Below are 20,068 nucleotides of genomic sequence, written 5' to 3'. Positions count from 1 at the left end.
CAGGGTTTCAGGATATCCCTGCTTCAGCACAGGTGGCTCAATCAGTCCACGTTTCAGCAGGAGGTGGCTCCTGGAGCCACCGGTGCTGAAGCTGGGATACCCTGAAAACCTGACTTGTTGAGGGGGGGGGGGGGGGCGGGGGGGAGGGAGCTTGCCGCCTGGAGTTAGCACCCCTGGGATAGGGTGCCTTCTTGTCACAATAATTAGGACAGTACTTGACTAGATGGCATAACTGCAGTAATTGCTACTGATCTGAGCTTGAGGGAAGAAGGGACTTCAGGTCTTTGGGGCTAATTCTGTATACTCCGAAGTGGCTAGAAATAAAAAAAACGGGCTGTTTTTAGCCAAAATTCCCCATTGAAGCCAAACAGGGACCCCCACTGTGACTCGCTAAAAATTCTGTTTTGACATTTAGCACGAATTGCAGATTTCAGATCACAGAACAAATTAATGTATATTCCCTGATAATTGCTTTTCTCACGTAGGCTGTCAGGTATACATTTATTGGGGTGGATGGAGGAGTTATAAAAGGCAAATAAAACTAACATTTTAAATGCAAATATAAAGAAAATCATACATTTTGAAACCAACACTAAAATAACATAATATGACCGTTTTTTTTGCATCTCCATTATGTATTGCCAACTGGGACTGCAGCTTTAATATTAGGTCAATAATATCAAGGTCATGCAAGGGTGGCAGAGGGGTCACATTTAGGAGAATGTAACATCGGTGGCTGAGCTTTCAACAATTCAAGCATCTTCAAATGTCAATGTTTCTTTTGTTTTAATATATATAATTTGATTACCTTTATTGAAAACGAATTACCTAAGTTGCCAAATTGATTACTTCTCCCGTAATCGATAAGCAAAGGTCCTGTATCCCAGGGTTCACTAAATGGCTGCCTTTCGGTGTAATTCAGCAGCTACAATGTATTCTTATATTACGAAGGTAACATTATCTATTCTTACAGTTTGCAGCTCAAACAGCTGGGAACATTGGCAGCAAATGATCACAAACAGGGAAATGTTACAAAGATCTTGCACTGCTGGGGAGGCGGGCCTGCTATGGAAATTAAAAGATGCTCAGTATGTTACAACTCATCAAGAGTTGAATTTTAAAATAAAATGACATTATCTAATGCTACAGAAAGGATTAAAAATAACAAAAAAAAAACAAAACACAACACACAGGTATTGCACGAATTGCTCCTTTAATTCCTCACCAGTCTTGTCCCATTTGGTTGGTGTGTGTTACAGAAGTTACCAAAGTCATGTGCCCTTGAAATATAATGAAGAAAAACAGAGCCTCTTAATAAAATGTAACAGAGTATGGAACAGCAGCATCTTAAAGCCAGGCTGGTTCTAATTAATGGCTCGTGTATTCCATGCTTTCCCAAGAGTGTCTAAGTCTCTGTAAACACAATATGCAGTTTTGGACTTGAAGAAGAAAAGGAAGACATCTGGTATTTGCAAGGTAGCTCGTTTAATGTCAACATAACGGCGGTATGTACTGGGGCAGAACCTCGCTCTATAAAATCATGAGACCCCCTCCCCCCCCCGGACTCGCTTTACGCCCGTTTTACCTAAAAGGTACCTCCAGACCCTGAAATATGGGATTTGCTAGAAAGGAGAGCGTGTCCTATTTTACTGGAGGAGAGATAGAGAGGTATATAGAGAGAGATCTTCGGTTGCCACACTGTTCAAATAAAGTCTTACAGAAGACATTTTAGCATAATAAACTATTTTTTTTGTGTTTGCAACATGCAAATAAACAGTTTATTATGCTAAAATGTCTTGGGTAAGACTTTATTAGAATAGTGCAGCAACTGAAGATAGCCAGCTCCCAGTATAAGTAGGTGGCAGAAGTGGGATCCCGGGCACTCTCCAAATGCCTGCACCTTATGAGGAAAAACTACACCCACTGTAACTATCTAAACGGAGTGTGGTAAGATCTAAAACCTTTATCATGACTATATGTACAGTATATATCCCCTGAAACCCACTTTCAAACAACCCGTGGAGACACCTGTGCACACCTGGGATATATGTTAATAAGAGTCATTTAAATATACTTTGCATATCCTATTAGCATATATCCCAGGTCTCTCTCTCCCCCTCTCCTGCAAAACCCAGATTTCAGGATTTGGACGGAGACAAAGCCATCTTTAAATAGGACGTTAGTGACACATCGTTAAATCCCGGCTTTAACTAGAACAGAGCTCTGTGGATAGGCTTCTTTACAGGGAACAACTCTATTGCATATCATTAGCATTAATGCGCTTTGAAGATACCAGTTTAAATTAAGTGCCTCGTTAAGTCAATAACGGAGCCTTGTCAATCCGGGCCTAGGTGCGCGGTCCTCACACAGGCTCAGGAACCCACTGTACTGCCTGGGATACCTCATTACATATTTTTGGGGTGATCCCTTTGGGAACACAGCATGAACCCCCAATCCCCTGTTGGTTATCACTGCTCTACAGCTTCTTAACCTTAATCCAGTCCTCCCAACAGGTCAGGTTTTCAGGCTCTCTGCTTCAGCACAGGTGGCTCAATAAAAATATTATATTGGTATTTGTCTAATCGCGGCCCCACGTATGCTGTATTATTGCTTTATTTCAGCTTCCTAACCATAACAGCAGGGGGAGCCAAATCCAGTCCTCAAAAGCCACCAACAGGTCAGGTTTTCAGGATATTCCCGCTTCAGCACAGGTGGCTCAATCAGTGGCTCAATGATTAATGAGATGGATCACATTCTGCATCTCACTGCGTTGTTAGTTTATTTGCCACAAAGCCCCTCCATATCGGAAGGAACATTCCGCATCAGAGGTAAGAACCGGCTCATACAGACAGTATGTCACAGCTCTGCTCCAAAAAACAGCAGTGCATCAAACACACTATTCTCTGCACTGATATATATAGTCCCCCAAGATTTAAACTAGGTCCACCCACGCTGCAAGCAGTGGCACTAGACTAGTAATTCTCTCCACATCACCAAGTGTGCCTGTGATATCAGGCGTTTTGTGTTGCAAGCCCCGGTAGCATTCATAGCGTTAACTGTAAAAATGTTCCATACTCTTCTGGATCGCTGCGCAAAATCGCTGATCTGAGCTTGAATTCTTAGCACTGCCCTTCCTACCAGCAAACAGGGTAATTAATTAAAAAAAAACAAAAAAACAGCCTTGTAATCCATCTCTAATGTCGAAATCAATACGCTTTCATATACACATTTAATGGTGTGTTTTATTGAAGTATTGATCCATAGAACGGGGCCGAGTGATTTAAAGGGAAGCTCTAATGTCACCAACAGTGTAACACATGCAATTACATGGGGGTTACCCACTAACGCAGGGGCGGCCAACTCCAGGCCTCACGGGCCACCACCAGGTCAAGTCATTAACTGAGCCACCTGTGCTGATGCAGAGGCAACCTGAAAACCTGACCTGTTTGTGGCCCTTGAGGACTGCAGTTGGCCGCCCCTGCATTAAAGTCTCTCTGCTACAAAAACCGGTGTAGAGACCAAAACAAGACTCGCGCCAAATCTCGCCGGACACAATGTCGGTGCGGTTTTGTAGCGAGGAGGAGTTGGTGGTAAATAAGAGCTTCGGTGTTATAAAGATCCGGCACATCCGGTCTACACGAAAGTCTCTACACGCCCGCAGCATGGTCACCCAGAATCAGGGCTGCAGGACTTCAATTTGTGGGAACAGAAATGTGGCGCCTCGCAAACAGATTACACCCCCCCTCGCCATTCGGAACATCGTCACCCACCATTGTGAAATAGGTTGAACTTCTTTTTTCAACCTCATCTACTATGCAACTATGAAAGGGTTAAAAAAAAAAAAAAAAAACACAAAAAAACCCCCTTTCCAGCTTTGAGAAATCTCGGCAGTTTTGGACCGATGGCCGCACTCTTGCTGTATCGGATCACTCTGTAACTTAAAGTGTCTGAGGTGTGATGGTACTTGGGGGTCACAGAGTACCACTACTTTATTTACAAACCGGAAACGCCACTACTTTTTTGGTTTCACAAATCTACAATTTTTTTTTTTAATCAATTGAATCAAACTCTGTCCCTTCCTATTTATAGGGTATAAATATTGGGTGCTCGTTTTTAAATGATGCCCAGAATGTTTGATCCCGGCACTTAAACCGGTTTAGAATGTCTTGAAGCCGGACACCGTACCACTGATGTTAGGCACTTTGACCACTGAACTAGCCTTTACCTGGTGGGCACACAAGGTCTTCCAGTGGCCGTTCCCAGCCCAATATCCCTTTTCTTGGCCACAGTGGACTATATATAATTAGCCCTCAAGTGTTTTCACTTTACTGCCGATAGGCGAGGCTAGGGATTCCCATTATTAAGGTTGGTGGAACACAGGATGAGCGCGGACTACCCAGAACAAGGGTGGCGAACTCCAGTCCTTAAAGGCCACCAACAGGTCAGGTTTTAAGGATATCCCTGCTTCAGCTCAGGTAGCTCAATCAGTGGTTAAGTCAGAATTTAAAATGTAAAAAAATAAATAAAAAAAACACATTAAAATGAATAAAGAGCAAGCTAAAAAATAATAATAAAAAACAAAAAAAAGTAGGACCTTTTACTTTAAATTGTAAAAAAGAATGATGGCCACCTGTGCTGAAGCAGGGATATTACCAATACCTGGCCAGTTGGTGGCTCTTGAGGGCTGGAGTTTGCCACGCCTGACCTAGAATTACCCCCACTTCTGCTGTCAGAGTGCGGGTCTCTGCAGTAACAGAAGGGGTTAAGCTTATTCCTTCCCTTGTTTATGTCTTTGGGGAGCTGGACTAGATCGCTATGAACCACAGTCATTTTCCATTGTTACCGGTTGACTTTGTTTCTGTGATTACAGAGCGCGCAGGCAGCGCGGAGCTGCGCAGATTAGGCATTCTTCGCGCCTTCCACCTCCATTCTTCGCCTCCTCATTTGGCCTATTCTTTCAGTGTAATTTTATCCTCCTCCGGTTGATGCTTTGCTTTCATTTCTCATTCTATTTCTCCACGTGTTTATTTTCTGCCATATTCTGCTTTTTCCATCAATCTGACATTTACGGCCCCGTTCTGCTTCTCTCGCAGTTCCTTTCTATTCATTAACCCCGTGGTGGCCACAGAGGGTGATCGTGCATTGCACCCATTTGGAGTTTGTGGAGGTTATTGAATAGACTGATACTGACGATCATTGGGAGTTTGAAGCGACAGTGCCCTAAATCATGAGTACTCAACGCCAATCCTCAAGAGCCTCCAACAGGTCAGGTGTTAAGGATATCCCAGCTTCAGCACAGGTGGCTCAGTCAAAGACGGAGCCACTGATTGACCCACCTGTGCTGAAGCAGGGATATCCTTAACACCTGACCTGTTGGGGGGAGGGGGTGTCTCGAGGACTGGAGTTGAGAACCAGTGCCCTAAATGACACTATTACAGTTTAATGAATAGTCCCCGCCCCCGGTCTCCCTCATTATTGGGAAATTAGCCCAATCAGAGTTTTTTGACCCAGGGCCTAAAAATGTTTGCAAGTGTACAACAATGAGCCACTGGCTTGTTTCCTTAATTATGGCGTTTGTAATTAAAATGTAGCAGTATTACCAACATGGCTCTGTCATCATGAGACCTTAGTCTTGTCCATCTACTATATATTTGTGAAATCACTGTATGTCTGCGTCCCAAGGGTCAATCGCATTGGACCTTGGGCCTGTCACTCCTGCTCAGGCCATGCCCGCCCCCGCACACCTCTCATTGGCCTACGTCCAACACCAATGCCACACTGTCCCACCCCTCACTGACTCTCATTGGCCTGCGTCCAATGCCCGCCCCCGCACACCTCTCATTGGCCTGCGTCCCACCCCTCACTGACTCTCATTGGCCTGCGTCCAATGCCCGCCCCCGCACACCTCTCATTGGCCTGCGTCCCACCCCTCACTGACTCTCATTGGCCTGCGTCCAATGCCCGCCCCCGCACACCTCTCATTGGCTTGCGTCCCACCCCTCACTGACTCTCATTGGCCTGCGTCCAATGCCCGCCCCCGCACACCTCTCATTGGCCTGCGTCCAACACCAATGCCCTAATACTTCCACACTGTCCCACCCCTCACGCTTTGCTTTTGCAACACCTAATCCTCTAATCCTCAACCTGCTCTGGGGCCACGCTTCACAGCTATCAAAACCTTCACGTCTGCTACCACAGACTGCCGAATCAGGTACAGCAGTGTTTCCCAAACTGTGCGCCGCGGCGCCCTGGTGTGCCGCGGCTTGGCTAGAGGGGCGCCGCGATCAGGGCCGCCAGCAGCGGGAAACAAGGGCTGCTAGCTCATTTAAAAAAAAAAACAACCTCTGAGGGGAAGTGCGTGTGTGTGTGTGAAAAACGGGCTGCAGGGTGTGTGTGTGTGTGTGTGTGTGTGTGTGAAAAACGGGCTGCAGGGTGTGTGTGTGTGTGTATATATGTGTGGTGTGTGTGTATATATGTGTGGTGTGTGTGTGTGTGTATGTATATATGTATATATGTGTGTGTATGTGTGTTGTGTATATATCTTATACTATATTAGTGAAAGCACTGTATGCCTGCATGCATGCCTGCCTGCCTGGATGTCCGGTGTCCCTAGGGGCAATCTCATTGGTCCCTTGGCCCGCCCGCCCCCGCACACCTCTCATTGGCCTCACACACACACACACACACACCACCCCCTTGGCCCGCCCCCCACACCTCTCATTGGCCTGAGGCGGAGTGACGGGCCAAAGGTGTGTATACACACACACACACACACACACACACACACACACCGCTCCCCCCTCCAAATCACCTCCCCCGCTCCAAATCACCTCTCCCCCCTCCAAATCACCTCCCCCGCTCCAAATCACCTCTCCCCCCTCCCCGCTCCAAATCACCTCTCCCCCTCCCCGGCGGCATCACCTCTCCCCCTCCCCAGCGGCATCACCTCTCCCCCTCCCCAGCGGCGCTCAAACTGAACTCTCCCCCTCCCCAGCGGCATCACCTCTCCCCCTCCCCAGCGGCGCTCAAACTGAACTCTCCCCCTCCCCAGCGGCATCACCTCTCCCCCCTCCAAATCACCTCTCCCCGCTCCAAATCACCTCTCCCGTACCCCCGGCGGGGGAACAGGCAGCTGCCACGCGGCGCGTAAGATGGCGGACCCCCTTCCTCCCTCGCGGCGCCGAGTCAGACGGTGGCGGCGCCCGGAAGTACAGGTAGGTGTCGCTCCCTCACCTCCGGCGCCAAACGGAACTGAGAAAGGGCGCATCAACAGAGACGTGTGTGTGTGTGTGTGTGTGTGTGTCACTGTCCACTGCCCCCCCTCCTGTCCACTGCCCCCCCCTCCTGTCCACTGCCCCCCCCCTCCTGTCCACTGCCCCCCCCCTCCTGTCCACCTCCCCCCCCTCTCCTGTCCACTGCCCCCCATCCTGTCCACTGCCCCCCTTCCTGTCCACTGCCCCCTCCTGTCCACCCCCCCCTCCCCCTCTCCTGTCTACTGCCCCCCTCCTGTCCACTGTCCGTCCCTCCTGTCCACTGTCCCCCCCTCCTGTCTACTGTCCGTCCCCCCCCTCCTGTCCCCCCCTCCTGTCCCCCCCCTCCTGTCCACTGTCCGTCCCTCCTGTCCACTGTCCCCCCATCCTGTCCACTGTCCGTCCCCCACCTCCTGTCCACTGTCCGTCCCCACACCCTCCTGTCCACTGTCCGTCCCCACACCCTCCTGTCCACTGTTCGTCCCTCCCCTCTGGGGAACACGGAGAAAGAGGGAGAGAGAAGGGAGCGGGAAATTTTACTCACGGGCAACGCCAGGTCTCTCTCCCCCTCGCCGCTACAACTCGCCTCTCTCCCTCTCCGCCGCCGCTCCAACTGGAACAGATGGCGGCGCCCGGAAGGACCCCCTTCCTCCCTCGCGGCGCCCAGTGAGAAGATGGCGGCGCCCGGAACTACAGGTAGGTGTCGCGTGTGTCGCCCCCCCTACTTCTCCCCCCCCCCACTTCTCCCCCCCCCCCCCACTTCTCCCCCCCCCCACTTCTCCCCCCCCCCCCACTTCTCCCCCCCCCCTACTTCTCCCCCCCCCCCCCACTTCTCCCCCCCCCCTACCTCTCCCCCCCCTCACCCCCCCTCCTCCCCACCACCCCCCCTCCCCACCCCCCCCCCTCCCCACCACCCCCCCTCCTCCCCACCACCCCCCCTCCTCCCCACCTACCTCCCAGAGCACGCTCTCTACGGCTCAACATCCCCGAGGAGCAGGAGGAGGGCGGCAGGGACTTAATGCTGCTAGGTGAGGAAATGCAAGGGGAGGAATCCATGCCTTTGACGCCCCCCCCCCCTGCCTTTGACGCCCCCCCCCCTGCCTTTGACGCCCCCCCCCCTGCCTTTGACGCCCCCCCCCCCCTGCCTTTGACGCCCCCCCCCCTGCCTTTGACGCCCCCCCCCCTGCCTTTGACGCCCCCCCCCTGCCTTTGACGCCCCCCCCCGCCTTTGACGCCCCCCCCCCTGCCTTTGACGCCCCCCCTGCCTTTGACGCCCCCCCCCTGCCTTTGACGCCCCCCCCCCTGCCTTTGACGCCCCCCCCTGCCTTTGACGCCCCCCCCCCCCTGCCTTTGACGCCCCCCCCCCCTGCCTTTGACGCCCCCCCCCCCCCTGCCTTTGACGCCCCCCCCCCCCCTTGCCTTTGACGCCCCTGCCTTTGACGCCCCCCCCCCCTGCCTTTGACGCCCCCCCCCCTGACTCCCCTCCCCGGCGCTCCCCTCCCCGGCGCTCCACTCACATCACCTCCCACACACTGACTGACACACACAACTTACTGACACACTGACGCGCGCACACACACTGATGACACACACACACTGACTGACACACACACACTGACTGACTGCCGCACGCACACACTGACTGACGCGCACACAAACCCTGACTGACGCACGCACGCACACACTGACTGAGGCACACACTGACTGTGTGTGCGTCAGTCAGTCTGTGTGTGTTTGTGTTTCTGCCTCAGACTCACTGACGCGCGCGCAAACACACAGTGACTGACGCACACACGCTACATGAAGCTGTAAAGGAGGGAGGGAGGGGGGGGGACTGGATTGATGTGAATGGGGGACAAACAGAGAGAGGGGGGAGGAGAGAGAGAGGAACGGGAACATTACATCCCGGGCAACGCCGGGTCTCTCAGCTAGTATATATATATAGTAGATATATATATATATATATGTGTGGTGTGTGGTGTATATATATATATATATATATAGATAATGTGTATGTGTGGTGTATATATATGTGTGGTGTGTGTGTGTGTGTGTGTGATGTGTGATGTGTGATGTGTGTGTGGTGTGTGTGTGTGAATATATTTATCAAAGTTGCACAATGTTAATAAATAATTTATTCTCACGTCTCTTTTTTTTTTTCATTTTTAAATATTATATAACACACACACACACACACACACACACACACACACACACACACACACACACACACACACACACACACACACACACACACACACACACACACAGCTACCAAGTGACAAACACACACAGTGATACCCGCCTCCCAAGCGCGCTTGCTGTCTCCTCTGCCAGGACAGCGAAAAGCTCCTGGTAGAGCGAGCGGCAGCAAGCAAGAGCGAGCAGCAGCACCTAAGCGCTTACTATGTCCCAGGCCAGAGGAACTATAGCAGCGCTGATTACAGATGCAGGGGCTTTGTGCATCTGTTCAGCCCGGCTCAGCGACGCTGAGAGAGGGAGGCCCGGCGCGCACGCTGGAGGAGCAGCACCGGGAGACTGAGAGAGAGAGTGAGGTCAGAGAGAGAGAGAGGTCAGAGAGAGAGAGAGTGAGGTCAGAGAGAGAGAGAGTGAGGTCAGAGAGAGAGAGAGAGGTCAGAGAGAGAGAGTGAGGTCAGAGAGAGAGAGTGAGGTCAGAGAGAGAGAGAGAGTGAGGTCAGAGAGAGAGTGAGGTCAGAGAGAGAGAGTGAGGTCAGAGAGAGAGAGTGAGGTCAGAGAGAGAGGTCAGAGAGAGAGAGAGTGAGGTCAGAGAGAGAGAGAGAGGTCTGAGAGAGAGAGAGTGAGAGAGAGAGTGAGGTCAGAGAGAGAGAGAGTGAGGTCAGAGAGAGTGAGGTCAGAGAGAGAGAGAGTGAGGTCAGAGAGAGTGAGAGTGTGTGAGAGAGACACCAACTGCGCACTGCAACTGTTAGGTATGTATATACACCTTTGTTTTTACTTTGGGCGCCGCGTAAAAATCCTGATCGCCTTGGGGAGCCTTGAACCGAAAAAGTTTGGGAACCACTGAGGTACAGAATCTACACACAACGCACAAACACAGCACACACACACATTCACACAACACCAAACACTGCAGACTGCCTCTTCAAACCCCCCCTCCCCTCCACGCCACACATCTCCCTCCCGCAACCGGACCGCGAGGCCGCGGCCTACACTCACACACCATGGCAACGATGTCCCTCCCCCTATCCCGCTACCTCACACAGTGTAGCTTCCGCGAACCGCACAGCACGCCACATCTCCTGCACCTCACACAGCTCCCTACCGCAACCGGACCGCGAGGCCCCCTACCCCGCTACACCATGCCACCAATGTCCCTCCCCCTATCCCGCTAGCTCACACAGTGTAGCTCCCGCGAACCGCACAGCACGCCTCACATCTCCTGCACCTCACACATCTCCCTACCGCAACCGGACCGCGAGGCCGCGGCCTACACTCACACACCATGGCAACGCTGTCCCTCCCCCTATCCCGCTACCTCACACAGTGTAGCTTCCGCGAACCGCACAGCACGCCACATCTCCTGCACCTCACACAGCTCCCTACCGCAACCGGACCGCGAGGCCCCCTACCCCGCTACACCATGCCACCAATGTCCCTCCCCCTATCCCGCTAGCTCACACAGTGTAGCTCCCGCGAACCGCACAGCACGCCTCACATCTCCTGCACCTCACACATCTCCCTACCGCAACCGGACCGCGAGGCCCCTACCCCGCTACACCATGCCACCAATGTCCCTCCCCCTATCCCGCTACCTCACACAGTGTAGCTCCCGCGGACCGCACAGCACGCCTCACATCTCCTGCACCTCACACATCTCCCTACCGCAACCGGACCGCGAGGCCGCGGCCTACACTCACACACCATGGCAACGCTGTCCCTCCCCCTATCCCGCTACCTCACACAGTGTAGCTCCCGCGGACCGCACAGCACGCCACATCTCCTGCACCTCACACAGCTCCCTACCGCAACCGGACCGCGAGGCCGCGGCCTACACTCACACACCATGGCAACGATGTCCCTCCCCCTATCCCGCTACCTCACACAGTGTAGCTCCCGCGGACCGCACAGCACGCCTCATCTCCTGCACCTCACACAGCTCCCTACCGCAACCGGACCGCGAGGCCGCGGCCTACACTCACACACCATGGCAACGATGTCCCTCCCCCTATCCCGCTACCTCACACAGTGTAGCTCCCGCGGACCGCACAGCACGCCTCATCTCCTGCACCTCACACAGCTCCCTACCGCAACCAGACCGCGAGGCCCCCTACCCCGCTACACCATGCCACCAATGTCCCTCCCCCTATCCCGCTACCTCACACAGTGTATGACAACACCTACCACTGGAAATCAGATGTTCGTTGAAATAAAATATGTTTTCCTAACTATTTTACTGTCTGTATAATGTACACAACACTCACCCACACAAAACCCCCTCATACACACACACACACACACACACGCAAACATCCTGTCATTCTATGCCACACACTACACTCAAAAACATGCCATTTTTAACATGTGTATGACCAACAACACGCACTCACACACGTCACACACACAACATGCCTCATACACACACACACACGCCATCACACACCAGCAACACACACACATGCTCTCACACACACCACACCACCGATGTCACTCCCGCTATCCCGCTACCTCACACACTCTACCTCCCGCGGAACAACCAGCACGCCTGACATCTCCTGCACCTCACACATCTCCCTCCGCAACCGGACCGCAACGCCGCGGACTACAGTCAAACAGCATGCCACCAATGTCACTCCCGCTACCTCACACACTGTATGACAACACCTACCACTGAAACTCAGCTGTTCCTTACAATAAAATATGTTTTCCTAACAATTTCACTGTCTGTATAATTTATTCTAAAACACTTCTCACACCACCACTCACACACAACACTCACCCACACAAAACCGCCTCATACACACACACACACACACGCAAACATCCTGTCATTCTATGCCACACATAACAACAAATCACACCTCACCTTCACCCTCATAATACACACACTACACTCAAAAACATGCAATTTACAACATGTCTATGACCAACAACACGCACTCACACACACAACATGCGTCATACACACACACATGCCATCACACACGCCACATACACACATGCTCTCACACACACCACACACCATCACACACAACACACACACAAATACACAAACACATGCACACACACACACGCACTCAGCAACGCCACACGCCCTCAACCACGCAACACACGTACTCACACACACACACCAACCTCCTCTGCTGATACAACACACAAAACAACACTTCAACATAACCTTAACTACCACACACAACACAACCACCACTAAACAAACACACACACCCAACTCACTGTTCCAATTACCTACCCTTCACCATACACACTACACTGAATACAATGCACATTTACACGTCTCACCACCCACTCCCATTGCACATCAACATCCCACCACACACAAACATATACAACAACACAACACCTCCGCTACTAACACACCTAGCACAATAAATCACCTCTTCCTTTCAATAAGATATTTTACACAAAACATTACTATTTACACATCTGTCTAATTTATTGCACACAAACACTCAACTAACCAACACTGACACACACACTCACACACCACACACTCACTATCACATCACACACTCACTCATCCACACACACACCCCACACAATCAACAATCACACACAATAATTACATACACAGTCACCCACCCACCCACTCAGTCACCCACCCACTCAGTAACCCACCCACCCACTCACTTAGTCACTCAAAAACTCACTTAGTCACCCACCCACCCACTCAGTCACCCACCCAGTCACTCAGTCACCCACCCATTCAGTCACCTATTCAGTCAGTCACCCAGTCACCCACCCATTCAGTCAGTCACCCACTCACCCACCCACTCACTCACCCAGTCAGTCACCCACTCACCCACCCAGTCAGTCACCCACTCACCCACCCAGTCACCCACTCACCCACCCAGTCAGTCACCCACTCACCCACCCAGTCAGTCTCCCACTCACCCACCCAGTCAGTCTCCCACTCACCCACCCAGTCAGTCTCCCACTCACCCACCCAGTCAGTCTCCCACTCACCCACCCAGTCAGTCTCCCACTCACCCACCCAGTCAGTCTCCCACTCACCCACCCAGTCAGTCTCCCACTCACCCACCCATTCAGTTTCCCACTCACCCACCCATTCAGTTTCCCACTCACCCACCCATTCAGTTTCCCACTCACCCACCCATTCAGTTTCCCACTCACCCACCCATTCAGTTTCCCACTCACCCACCCATTCAGTTTCCCACTCACCCACCCATTCAGTTTCCCACTCACCCACCCATTCAGTTTCCCACTCACCCACCCATTCAGTTTCCCACTCACCCACCCATTCAGTTTCCCACTCACCCACCCATTCAGTTTCCCACTCACCCACCCATTCAGTTTCCCACTCACCCACCCATTCAGTTTCCCACTCACCCACCCATTCAGTCTCACACTCACCCACCCATTCAGTCTCACACTCACCCACCCATTCAGTCTCACACTCACCCACCCATTCAGTCTCACACTCACCCACCCATTCAGTCTCACACTCACCCACCCATTCAGTCTCACACTCACCCACCCATTCAGTCTCACACTCACCCACCCATTCAGTCTCACACTCACCTACCCAGTCTCACCCAAAACCACCCACCCAGTCACTGACCCCACCCACCCACCCACTGACCCCACCTACCCACTCACTGACCCACCCAGTCACCGACCCCAGTCACTGACCCACCCAGTCACCGACCCTGAAAAAGTCACCCAGTCACCGACCCACCCACCGACCCAAACTCACCCATCCACCCACCAACCCAGAGTCACCCACCCACCTACCCAAAGTCACCCACCCACCGACCCAAAGTCACCCACCGACCCAAAGTCACCCACCGACCCAAAGTCACCCACCCACCGACCCAAAGTCACCCACCCACCGACCCAAAGTCACACACCCACCGACCCAAAGTCACACACCCACCGACCCAAAGTCACACACCCACCGACCCAAAGTCACACACCCACCGACCCAAAGTCACACACCCACCGACCCAAAGTCACCCACCCACCGACCCAAAGTCACCCACCTACCGACCCAAAGTCAAACCGACCCAAAGTCACCCACCCAGTCACCGACCCAAAGTCACCCACTCAGTCACCAACCCACCCACCCACTCAGTCAAGTGTCACCCACCCACCCACACAGTCACCCACACACTCAGTCAACTCAGTCACCCACCTAGCTGTCAAGGGGGGGGGGGGAAGCCTAACCCTGTCGTACGCCCCCCCCAAAATTACATCCCGGGCAACGCTGGGTCTCTCAGCTAGTTGATTCTAAATCTAATCCCACTGCATGCGGGTAAGTAACAGTCCTCTCTATCTATAATGCAGACTTGGGAAAAAAACGTTCTAGACTCCAATTTGATACCAATGATGGATGGAACGAGGTTAGCAATACCACTATTGCCACTAACACCCATAATTTGAGGCCACTATTTTCATATATTCTGGTAAATTGTACATAGGTACACCAAGTTAAAAATACAACATTTCAGTTTATGGAAAGCGCCAGTAAACCAACATTTCAGTACTCAAAAAAAGTTGGATGTATGAGGTACCTATATATGGGGACGGCATTGGAAATGTGCCTTGAAATATCCATTAATAATAAACAAACTTTTAACCCATCATGATCTCAAAATTAATTTGTGCAAACATTTCAAACCCTTTGCGGATCTTGCTTAGGTCTTGAAAGAGGTTCTCTGTGAGTGCAACAACAAAACAGGGTGTTTTCTTTCTTCTTGAATTCATGTCCTGAAGCAAATCCATAAGGGATAGAATTGGCAAACACATTTTGAGATCATGACACATTAAAAGCCTGAAGCATTGGATCCATGCCACCTTCAAGGCTTCAGGAGACGTACCTGGTGAAGGTACCATGGATCCAATGGTTCAGGAGACGTACCTGGTGAAGGTACCATGGATCCAATGGTTCAGGAGATGTGCATGGTAAAGGTACCATGGATCCAATGGTTCAGGAGACGTACCTGGTGAAGGTACCATGCATCCAATGGTTCAGGAGACATACCTGGTGAAAGTACCATGGATCCAATGGTTCAGGAGACGTACCTGTTGAAGGTACCATCCATCCAATGGTTCAGGAGACGTACCTGGAGGATTCCTTAGGTACTTTCTATTCCACCACTGCCACTACCACAATTTCCTTTTTGCACGGCAGCCCATGTGAATTGAGAGCAGTTGCAGAGTAGAAGAGTGGTCTTGAAAACCTGCAGAATCTCAGCACAAACTGCAATCGCACTGTGGCACTACAAAACTAGCAACATCGGATTTTACTCATCATTATGTGTTGGCCTGTAAGAAACGGATGTTGTCTAATTGTGGAGTGCCTGTGCATTTAGCAGTTTTGGGTCCGTACCACTTGCCATGTTTGCTAAACGACTTTCCTTGGAGTGGCTTCACTCTCACGGTTCTGCGGTTGTATGAAGTGTTTATGTGGGGTGGAAATTTTGTTTGGTAAAACATTTTCCAGCCCCGTTTTCCCCCCGTATCTGCAGAGCTTGTCTGCATCATTGTTTCATTCTAGCCAAAACAATTCCTCAAGTTGCGATACAGTAACTGATCAAGGTACGCAGCTCTTCCCAAAGGAAAAGCAGAGGCAACACTTTGTATAAAAATCATGTATGGGAAAAGAGTTTCAAAGGGGACTGTGATTCTGTCTCCACTCGGGTGGTAAGCAAGGCCCCTATTGGCATAACCCCTTCACTGCCAGGGGGACCTGCAAAAACATTGCTTTGCATTGTGACCCTTGCATCAACAAAAAGCAGGGTAAATCACTGGACGAAGTGCCAGTTAAAAAAAGAATGTTGCTCTTCTGCAGTGATGCAGAGAACCAATCTATTAAATAAATGGGCAAAGCTTTCTGAAGTTCATTTTCAACAATGCTACAAGGGTAGAAAGAAAATATCCGCATAAAATAGATCACTTTGCAGGTAGCATTTAATGAGTTCAAGCTGCGTGATTGGTGCCTTCAGAATAGAAATAGATCACAGTTAAAGAGATTTAGAGCAGTTCACCTCTACTCTGCTCAACTCTGTTTCAATAGCTTCTGTTGCTCTCAGCAACATTCTGGGCACAGCCGAGAGTCGGTGTAATTTGTTCTAGCAGTGGCGCCCTTCCAGTTCCCGGAGGAGTTCCAAGAACCCTCCAAGCCAGTAAGTGCCAGAGGTGCCTCCAAGTCCTGGATGTCACTGGGTTGGTATGATGACAGTTACCATGCTACGTCCAAGCGGAGTTTGCCTTTGATATGTGTTCAGAGTTTGACGCTTTGTTGCTGGGGTAAAATGTTCTGTGCAAGTGAAGTGGTAAACACGTTCTGTAAACCTTAGCAGGTCTTAAGCAAATATCCTTGTATTATATGTATATATGTATTACTGCTGTGAAGCGCTATGTACATTAATGGCGCTATATAAATAAAGACATACAATACAATACAATCCTGCATCCGTTCTGCAATGGGGAATGGGTGAACACGTGACTAAGTAAGGCCTTGAAGACTAGCAGAAGAAACTGGAAGTTTGAGGGGTTCTGGTTTTGAGAATAAACAGACCAAAGAACTAAAGCTTAGGGAGATGTCAGCTCCATTCGTTCATTAAGGCTGAAGTCTTCCGGAGCAAGGGAAGGGCGGCTTCAAAATCATATTGAACAGTGGGCTACAAGGATGGGCAATGCCAAGGATGGAAGGAGGCACTGGACACTGCGTGCATGTAACCTAATCTTTACTACAATAAAAGGATACACTGTAGCAAGGTCAGAATCACAGCATTATTAACCAATCATATTGCATCGGAGTTACCATGTGGGTAAAACACAAGGCGTTGCATGGTAAATCCTGAAATGCCCACTCCACAATTATTTCAACCCACTATACCACCCTATACAGTACCTCCGTCCAAAAGACCCGTTGAGCATGAATGCAGTAGTTAATTGCCCTATTAATGGAGCTCACACTCTGCTACATACACTGTGTCCCAGAATACATTAATCCAGGGTGTAGGAATTAATTCAGTATGATCTACTTCATTATATCCAGACAAGGAGTAGCTTGGTGGCAAGAACACCGCCTGGTGACCTTGGGCAGGTCATTATCTCCTTGAACCTCAAGCACCAGAATTGGATTGTAAGCTCTTCGAGGCAGGGGTTCATTGTGCTCATACCGCAGTGTCCGTGTCACAGGCACAGCGCCCCCCAGTGACATAAAAGGACCAACAGAAACTCACAAAAATCTGGGCCCTGGATGTCACTACCGCTAGGACACTCTTCCTGGAGCCTTAAACAAGCCAACAAGAGACATTTGTTTTTTTGATGTTCCAACCAATGCCAAGCAAGTGCCTCCAGCCATAACGAGTTGCTAAAAAATGCACTCTACCATAGTATTAAATAGAATACTGTAACAGCAGGGAAAATACACATATAAAAAAAAAATACAGTACTTAGTTAAGTTATGCAAATGAGGATACGGTAATATTTCCATTTGCTATATTATATATATATATATATATATATATATAATCAGTCTTCACTTGTCCTGAAGCAGAGACTGATTGAGCCACCTGTGCTGAAGCAGGGATATCCTGAAAACCTGACCTGTTGGTGGCCCTTGCGGACTGGAGTTGCCCACCCCTGATTTAAAATAGAAAACAAAAAACAATTACCTGCACTTCCAGCCATGGATAAGCAGTACAATTGTCACTAATGTCCAGCTACATTTCAAATGTTTAGCTCGCCGCAGGTACTTAAAAATCAACTTGACCCTCCTCGTACTAACCGTATCTCACCCGCCTCTTCACTCTTTGTACAGTATAGATATAGGCACCTTTTCAGAACACACTGTACTTCTGTTTGGAGCAACACAGACCTTGGAAACCGGATTAATGCCACAGCTGATGAATGAGGTCATTATAAAGGTATAAAAGACTCAAACAAACAAGCCAGCCTGATGAACACATTGCAATCCCAGTCTGTAAATAGTCTCTCTCTCTCTCTCTCCTCCACCCCCACTACCCCCCAAACCTGCCGCAACCAACTCCCCGCCAAAGTTAAGCCGCGGCTGGACACTCCGATGCGGCCGCTCCACCACTGGCCACCTCTATGAGAAGGTAGGTTTTAGGGTAGAAGGTTAACTTTAGGGCTTTTAGCAGTTAGGGTTTAAGGTTTTTAGGGTAGGGGGTAATGTGAGTATTAGGGGTTAAGATTAGGGGGTTTTAGGGTAAGGGGTAAGGTTAGGGGCTTACATTGGCCGAGTGTCCCAGTGGCGAGTTGAGCAGCGGCACAGGGGTTAAACACCGGCGGTCACGGGCAAATGTCCTTGAGAGCCCCCCACCCTCCCCAACTGTTTATTTAATAAGGTTAGTTTTTTGGGATACAGAAATACGGTGATTAAGGATGGCACAGGAAAAATGAAAGCCTAGCAGCGTGGCATCCCCGGATTTGGCACAGCTCACCTATCGGCAATAACTCATGACAAACAAGCAGTCACACATCAGTCAGGGGACTGGGCATTTTGGCTTCCATGGACAATCTACCCACCTATCTGAACAAGCTCCTCACCCCTACCACAAGAAATGGAGATCTGACTCCAAAAGACTGTTCACAGTCCCGCGGGTCAACAATGCATCTGTCCGCTCCTCCTGTTACCGTGCACCTCACAACTGGAACACATTACCAGAGACTCTCAAACCCACCACCGGTCCAAGTTCTTTCAAGACTTCAGCTGTCCCACATTTTAATCTGGTCTGTAACTGTTACATATGCCTAGAAGATATATATGGTCTCGAACTATTCATGAAAGGTTTTTAAATATAATGTATAATCCTGGTCATTTAATGTAACCACGTATTGTTATAACTGTGCCCAGGACATATCTGAAAACGAGAAGTAACTCAATGTATTACTACATAAATAGTAATATATTCCATTTTTAATGGCATGGCTGGTGATGACCACTCGGGTAGTCATCTGTCTCAAGATTACCTAAAATAGGCAGGTCTCACTTGGTTTTATAGTCCCCATTCCCGATAGATGGGCCTGAAGATTCATCAGACGAAGAACATCTTGGAGCATCTAAAACCCGGACTATCTGAACTTGTACCCTGGTTGCACATGTGATACACGATTTAATTAGTTGTTCCACACTGATCCTCTCTGCTTGAATTAGATTAGTGTGCATGTGATCTATATATAACTGCATATACGCATGGCATTGTAATCTAACTCTTGCCATGGACCAACTGCCTTAGCGACAGCAAAGAATTACAGCCAACCAAACCAACTGACCGTCAGTTGGAAACACATTGGCCCATACTTATTAAGTGGTGCAATGCCAGAAGACACCTGCGAACAAAGATACGTTATGGCCCATTTAAGTAAATGGGCTGCAAGGCGCCATCCAGTACTACAAGGTGTCTTAGGCAGTAGCACTGCTTAATAATATGCCCTTTACCTGGAACTTGGAAGAGGCAATCTGTTTTTTGTTGTTATCAAGTCCTGTGATTTGTTTTCACATACAACAGAGTACAGGCATTTAGATGCTGTTGCACAATGTTTTTACAGCTCTGGATTTGGAAAGAGACATGTGAAATTGCTCAGCTCAAAAGGCTGCAGACAGACAG

At 50.1% G+C, this 20,068-nt stretch overlaps 1 protein-coding gene across 5 annotated transcripts in view; it reads right to left on the bottom strand.

Moving 5' to 3' along the window:
• GPSM1 (G protein signaling modulator 1) overlaps positions 1-20,068 on the bottom strand; it is a 150,822-nt gene that overhangs the window by 61,832 nt on the left and 68,922 nt on the right. Inside the window, exon 1 of one of the 5 annotated variants that reach the window (XM_075578866.1) lies at positions 18,113-18,228. The exons of the other annotated variants lie outside the window; for them this stretch is intronic. Coding sequence (XP_075434981.1) covers positions 18,113-18,128 — 16 coding nt within the window. The 5' untranslated portion in view covers positions 18,129-18,228. Of the gene's footprint in view, positions 1-18,112; positions 18,229-20,068 lie in introns of those variants that run through there. 5 annotated transcript variants of the gene reach the window in all.

This window comes from Ascaphus truei, chromosome 21, assembly GCF_040206685.1.
Source record: "Ascaphus truei isolate aAscTru1 chromosome 21, aAscTru1.hap1, whole genome shotgun sequence".
NCBI lineage: Eukaryota > Metazoa > Chordata > Amphibia > Anura > Ascaphidae > Ascaphus > Ascaphus truei.
Note: the sequence above shows the minus strand (reverse complement) of the source record. Positions and strands in the feature narration are given on the sequence as shown.